We start from the raw sequence: 7,469 nt of genomic DNA, 5'->3' as shown, positions 1-7,469 counted from the left end.
TAGCACGGCCAATCCACCCTAACCTGCACATCCCTGGACACTATGGGGTAATTAACACGGCCAATCCACCCTAACTCGCACATCTTTGGACTGTGGGAGGAAATCTAAGTCCTAAATATCCAACCCTGTATCTTCAGACTGTAACTCCTGGTTCTGGACTCCCTGGTCATTGTGTTTACCCTGTCCAGTGCCCTTTTGAGGGTGTGCAGCACTGTCCAAGGTGCTGCCTTTAAAGCAGTAGATCTTCAGTTCCTTAACAGAATCCAGTTTTGTTTCCAATCTGACGGAGCTGATCAAAGTGAAGGCTGATGAAGAAGATGACGATGAAGATAAAGAGCTGGATTTACTGAAGGTCTCACCGGCCTTTGTGTGGGCAGTGCGGGATTTCACCCTGGAACTGAAGATCGATGGCCAGAGTGTCACAGCTGATGACTATTTAAACCACGGCCTACAACTCAAGAAAGGTGAGAGCCCAATGTATCCAATGTGTGTCACCCGAGTGAGATTGTGTTACACCTTCCAACAGCTTGTTACCTCCAGAGCTTTCTATCCTGGGCTAGTGCACTACTGGAATGATACAGCCCAGCAGGAAACCATTCGACCCATCCTGCCAATGAAAGCACACCCCTTTCTCCACAAGCCTGAAATTATTCCACTTCCAATGATAATCCAGTTGCCTTTAGAAAGTTATTTTTGATCACCTTTTTTGACACTGTGTTTCTGATCATAAAAACTCGCTGCGTACAAAATACTCTCCTCCGCTCCCCTCTAACTCTGTTCCCAAATTACCATGAATCTCGGGTCTCTGGTCCCTTCTGCTAGTAGATACAGATTTTGTGTATGTGCTCCATCAAAGCCCCATCATCATTTTTTTAAATCTCCCCCTGTCTTTCTCCGCCCAATCTCGGCTTCTCCAGTCTCTCCAGTATTCAAATGTTGAATGAGGCAGCAAGTCTCAAAGTTTTACGAAGGTTTTATTGTAAATCTGTAGTGTAGAACTAACATCAGTTTCCACCTTTCCCTTTCACACCCTCCCCCTGTCGAGAAGCCGGCACCCACTGAAGAACTCAGCTCTGAAGTTCAAAGTCCAATGTCCTCAATCAAATCTGAGCTGATTTCTCTGAGCCTTAAAGGGACCTGCATTTGCAACATCCACATGCTGAGGTCCCATATCTCACGTGCCATCCTAGTAAATCTCCTCCGCATCCCCTCAAACTACAGCTTAATAGGGACGACTGACCTTGGAGAGGAAGAATGGTAGCAGGGCTAAAATGGCAAAATGATACCGGCTGGTTGCATAAACTTTGTCTTGTATTCAACTGAGTGTCGAAAGTTCAGGGGTCTGGATAATCAAATTAAAATGAAGGTGGGCTTCAGTTGTGTATGGGCAGGGAAATGATTTTCTCTGCTTCAGGACTCCACAGCAAGCTTTCTTAGCAATCTTAAATGGAGGAACACAGCAGGTCAGGCAGCATCATCGGACCAGGAAAGTTGACATTTTGGCTTGGGACCCTTCATCAGTAAACCTGAAACTTCGACTTTCTTGCTCCTCTGATGCTGCCTGACCTGCTGTGTTCCTCCAGCTCCACACTGTATCGACTCTGATTCCAACATCTGCAGTTCTTACTATCTCCTTATCATCCTTAAAATTAGGGAGCTCATCAGGACTGAGCATTGAATGCGCTCACACTCTCTCACACACACACACACACATTGCATGCACAGACACACATACAGACCCCCTCACACACAAACACACACACGTACAGGAGTGAAAATCTCAAACCCTCCTCCAAAAGGTGCTGATACTGTTTGAATGGAAATTTTCTACGATTGAGACTGGTTGAGATTACTGGGTAAGGAGTGAAATAACTCCACAGAGGATAGTATCCCGTCACCAAGTCACCCTTTATTTACATGTGGAGAGTCCTTGACACTGATCCATCTCCCTCAGAGCCAGCTCTCAGAGTGAACAGAACCTCTGATACTCCTGTTTATATCTGTCAGCCAGGGCTCCCTGATTGGACCAGATTAACCACCCCAATCAGGGAACTCATATTCTATGAAGTCCAGCTGTCTGACATTATTACAATCACTTCAAGGTGTGTCAGCAATACAGAAAAAAAGTGGGATGTGGGAAAGGGATTTCAGGTACTTTGTTTCATGCAATTCTGTATGGTCATACTGAAACCCAAAGTGGATGTGGTTTTGTTTCTTTTCACTGAATGCAGGAGTTGCAAAGAAAGTGATGGAGTACAACCAGCCCCGGGAGTGTATCAGGAACTACTTCAAGTCCCGCAAATGTTTTGTTTTTGTTCAGCCGACTGCTAGCACCAATCTAAACCAGGTGGAGACACTCCCGGAAAGTCAGCTGGACCCAAAGTTCCTTGCGGTTTGCCATGAGTTCTGTCAGTACATCTACCGTGAATCTCAGCCGAAAACAATCAGAGGTGGCCATAACATCAATGGTCGAAGTAAGTGCAGCACAATAGGATGAATTTGTCTGTCGGCTCAATGAGGAATTGATGTTACATCCATCGGGTTGTTTCATCGATTCAACAAGAAAGTACTGAGTCTACTGAGGTCCCACTCTGTTTTCACTTCTGTCTACATTTGCCACTCATCAGGGTGTGGGGACCCAATGGGGAGCAAAGGAACACTTTCCAATTCAGTTGTCCATCTGAATCTTCCCATCAAACACTTCCAGATCAATGATGGATGGAATCGGTCTCCTTCATTGATACGATACAGTCTAATTGCTAATCCCACTGTGCGTATTCCCAGTGTGGCCTTCAGAGCACAGCTTTAGCATCTGAACGGCACAACCAATTTAACATTAGTCAGTGCTCAATGAGGGGCAGCCCCCTTTAACCTTCATAATTACAAACACTAAGTAGTGAACTCTTTGTTCTCTCTTCTATTGCAGTGTTGGCCAGCTTAGCGAAAGCCTACGTGGGAACTATTGCCAGTGGGAAGGTACCTTGCATTGAGCATGCTGTAACCAGTCTGGCTAAGATTGAAAACACAGCTGCCCTCCAGAATGGCCTTGCTCACTACCAGCAGCAGGTGGATCTGATGGTGAAGATGCCAACAGAAAATGAGGTGTTGGCGGGTATACACTCACGGTGTCGGCAGGAGGCCATCCAACTGTTCTTGAAGAACTCCTTCAATGACCAAGATCAGGAATATTACAAGCAGCTGCTGGTGAGGCTCAAACTGTGTTTTACAAAATACGGTGACGACATTAGGTGGGGGTTTGGAATTCGAATGGCTATTGTACAGACCTTCCGCAGATCCTGGGCAAATGACTTTGGCAGGGACACCTATGTTGTCCTTTCCATCTCTTGAGGATTCATCCTGTCCAAACCATTTCCTTATTTCCCAAACACAGTCAAGTCTTCATCCATCCTTGCACTTTACACTGTTCAGGCCTGAACTGTTGCTTTTCTGGACAATTCCTGCCTCCAGTTGATGAGACCCTCTTCACCAAACCCCACAAACACGCAGCTCAGGATAGTCTACCCTCTCAGGGTACTAGTTAACCTACTTATAATCCAGGGCAAATTCATCCAGGGCGACACAGTGGCACAGTGGTTAGCACTGCTGCCTCACAGCGCCAGGGACCTGGGTTCGATTCCAGCCTCGGGCGACTGTCTGTGTGGAGTTTGCACATTCTCCCCGTGTCTGCGTGGGTTTCCTCCGGGTGCTCCGGTTTCCTCCCACAGTCCAAAGATGTGCAGGTTAGGCGGATTGGCCATGCTAAATTGTCCCGTAGTGTTCAGGGAGGTAGAGGGTGTATATTAGGTGGGTCATAGGGGGATGGATCTGGGTGGGATGGTCTGAGGTTCGGTGTGGACTTGTTGGGCCGAAGGGCCTGTTCCCACACTGTAGGGATTCTAAATCTAGAGAGCTGATTGAATCACTTTGAATCATAGGTTCAAAACCTGCCAGGGCTGTTGGGAAATTGAATTCAGGAAATAAATTAAGGCCTGGGAGCAGAATTAGACCATTCAGCCCATTGAGTCTGCTTTGCCATTCAATGAGATGATGGTTCATCTGATCATCAGCATTTTCCTGCCTTTTCCCCATAATTCGGATTCCTTTCCTGATTTAAAAACCTCTCCACCTCAGCCTTGAATGCACTGACCCAGCCTCGACAGCCCTCTGTGGTAAAGGATTCCTCACATTCACTCCCCTTGGAGAGAAGAAATTCCTCCTCGTTGCTGTCTTTAAATGTGCAATCCTTATTCTAAGATGTTGCTGTCTGGTCCTAGACTCCCTCACAAAAGGGGAGTTAATCGTTTAAAAGCTTACCTCGTGGGATCAGCGGCCTCCATTTTTGCAGCAGCAGCGGGAGCAGTGAGAGCGAGGCCCAGGGGGCTGCCGGGAAGGTAAGTTAATCCTTTAAAAACTTACCTCGTGAATAGGCAGAGCGCATGCTGAGCAGGAGCGGACATGGGACAGCTGAGTAAGTGAGGTAGTATATTTGGGCGGTTGCTTTACCCGAAACACTACTTAGGTAGTGTCTCCCACCCATCCTCCTCCTCTAACCAAAAAAAAAGTTTCTGAGCGCCGAATTGGTGAGGTTACTAGTTTTTTTTTCAATAGTCTGTTTGGGAATTCAGAACAGTGGGAATGGATGTTAGGGCAGTTGCATGCTCCTCCTGTAGAATGTGAGAGGTAAGGGTCACCACTAGTGTCCCCACTGACTTCATCTGCGGGAAGTGCACCCAACTCCAGCTCCTCGGAAACCGTGTTAGGGAACTGGAGCTGGAGCTGGATGAACTTCGGATCATTCGGGAGGCTGAGGGGGTAATTGAGAGGAGTTACAGGGAGGTAGTCACACCTCAGGTACAGGAAAAAGGTAGATGGGTTACAGTCAGGGGATGGAAAGGGAACAGGCAGACAGTGCAGGGATCCCCTGTTGCCGTTCCCCTCAAAAACAAGTATACCGTTTTGGATACTGTTGGGGGGGATGACTTACCAGGGGTAAGCCATGGGGTACAGGTCTCTGGCACAGAGTCTGTCCCTGTTGCTCAGAAGGGAAGTGGGGAGAGGAGGACAGCATTAGTCATTGGGGACTCCATAGTAAGGGGGACAGACAGGAGATTCTGTGGGAACGAGAGAGACTCGCGGTTGGTGTGTTGCCTCCCAGGTGCCAGGGTCCATGATGTCTCGGATCGTGTTTTCGGGATCCTTAAGGGGAAGGAGGAGCAGCCCCAAGTCATGGCCCACATAGGCACCAACGACATAGATAGGAAAAGGGATGGGGATGTAAGGCAGAAATTCAAGGAGCTAGGGTGGAAACTTAGAGCTAGAACAAACAGAGTTGTTATCTCTGGTTTGTTACCCGTGCCACGTGCTAGCGAGGCGAGGAATAGGGAGAGAGAGCAGTTGAACACGTGGCTACAGGGATGGTGCAGGAGGGAGGGATTCAGATACCTGGATAATTGGGGCTCATTCTGGGGTAGGTGGGACCTCTACAAACGGGATGGTCTACACCTGAACCAGAGGGGTACCAATATCCTGGGGGGGAAATTTGCTAATGCTCTTCGGGAGGGTTTAAACTAATTCAGCAAGGGGATGGGAACCTGAATTGTAGCTCCAGTGTACAGGAGGTTGAGAGTAGTGAGGTCATAAGTAAGGTTTCAAGGTTGCAGGAGTGTACCGGCAGGCAGGAAGGTGGTTTGAAGTGTGTCTACTTCAACGCCAGGAGCATCCAGAATAAAGTGGGTGAACTTGCAGCATGGGTTGGTACCTGGGACTTCGATGTTGTGGCCATTTCGGAGACATGGATAGAGCAGGGACAGGAATGGTTGTTGCAGGTTCCGGGGTTTAGATGTTTCAGTAAGATCAGGGAAGGTGGTAAAAGAGGGGGAGGTGTGGCATTGTTAGTCAAGGACAGTATTACGGTGGCAGAAAGGACGTTTGATGAAGACTCATCTACTGAGGTAGTATGGGCTGAGGTTAGAAACAGGGAAGGAGAGGTCACCCAGTTGGGAGTTTTCTATAGGCCTCCGAAAAGGTCCAGAGATGTAGACGAAAGGATTGCAAAGATGATTCTGGATAGGAGCGAAAGTAACAGGGTAGTTGTTATGGGGACTTTAACTTTCCAAATATTGACTGGAAACACTATAGTTTGAGTACTTTAGATGGGTCAGTTTTTGTCCAATGTGTGCAGGAGGGTTTCCTGACACAGCATGGAGACAGGCCAACAAGAGGCGAGGGCACATTGCATTTGGTACTGGGTAATGAACCAGGCCAGGTGTTAGATTTGGAGGTAGGTGAGCACTTTGGTGATAGTGACCACAATTCGGTTACGTTTACTTTAGCGATGGAAAGGGATCGGTATATACCACAGGGCAAGAGTTATAGCTGGGGGAAAGGCAATTATGAGGCGATTAGGCAAGATTTAGGATGCATAGGATGGAGAAGGAAACTGCAGGGGCTGGGCACAATTGAAATGTGGAGCTTGTTCAAGGAACAGCTACTGCGTGTCCTTGATAAGTATGTACCTGTCAGGCAGGGAGGAAGTGGTCGAGTGAGGGAACCGTGGTTTACTAAAGAAGTTGAATCTCTTGTCAAGAGTAAGAAGGAGGCTTATGTAAAGATGAGGCATGAAGGCTCAGTTAGGGCGCTTGAGAGTTTCAAGTTAGCCAGGAAGGACCTAAAGAGAGAGCTAAGAAGAGCCAGGAGGGAACATGAGAAGTCTTTAGCAGGTAGGATCAAGGAAAACCCTAAAGCTTTCTATAGGTATGTCAGGAATAAAAGAATGACGAGAATAAGATTAGGGCCAGTCAAGGACAGTAGTGGGAAGTTGTGCGTGGAGTCTGAAGAGACAGGAGAGGCGCTAAATGAATATTTTTGGTCAGTATTCACACAGGAAAAAGACAATGTTGTCGAGGAGAATACCGAGATACAGGCTATTAGACTAGACGGGATTGAGGTTCATAAGGAGGAGGTGTTAGCAATTCTGGAAGGTGTGAAAATAGATAAGTCCCCTGGGCCGGATGGGATTTATCCTAGGATTCTCTGGGAAGCTAGAGAGGAGATTGCAGAGCCTTTGGCTTTGATCTTTATGTCGTCATTGTCTTCAGGAATAATGCCAGAAGACTGGAGACTAGCAAATGTTGTCCCCTTGTTCAAGAACGGGAGTAGAGACAACCCTGGTAATTATAGACCAGTGAGCCTTACTTCGGTTGTGGGTAAAGTGTTGGAAAGGATAATAAGAGAGAGGATTTATAATCATCTAGAAAGGAATAATTTGATTAGGGATAGTCAACACGGTTTTGTGAAGGGTAGGTCGTGCCTCACAAACCTTATTGAGTTCTTCGAGAAGGTGACCAAACAGGTGGATGAGGGTAAAGCGGTTGATGTGGTGTATTTGGATTTCAGTAAAGCGTTTGATAAGGTTCCCCATGGTAGGCTATTGCAGAAAATACGGAGGCATGGGATTGAGGGTGATTTAG

The 7,469-nt window shown here is 47.3% G+C and overlaps 1 protein-coding gene across 1 annotated transcript in view; it reads left to right on the top strand.

The window, feature by feature from the left end:
• Window positions 1-241: 241 nt before the first annotated feature.
• Window positions 242-7,469, top strand: part of LOC125481080 (guanylate-binding protein 1-like) — a gene marked incomplete at its 5' end in the record, with an annotated part of 17,686 nt that continues 10,458 nt past the window's right edge. The window contains 3 exons of the mRNA XM_048592212.1: window positions 242-464; window positions 2,232-2,474; window positions 2,927-3,204. Coding sequence (XP_048448169.1) covers window positions 242-464; window positions 2,232-2,474; window positions 2,927-3,204 — 744 coding nt within the window. The remainder of the gene's footprint in view (window positions 465-2,231; window positions 2,475-2,926; window positions 3,205-7,469) is intronic.

The sequence above is a fragment of the Rhincodon typus genome, unplaced genomic scaffold (assembly GCF_021869965.1).
Source record: "Rhincodon typus isolate 14 unplaced genomic scaffold, sRhiTyp1.1 hic_rhity00000817, whole genome shotgun sequence".
Lineage (NCBI taxonomy): Eukaryota > Metazoa > Chordata > Chondrichthyes > Orectolobiformes > Rhincodontidae > Rhincodon > Rhincodon typus.
The sequence above is the reverse complement of the archived record's forward strand: the minus strand, read 5'-3'. Positions and strand labels throughout refer to the sequence as shown.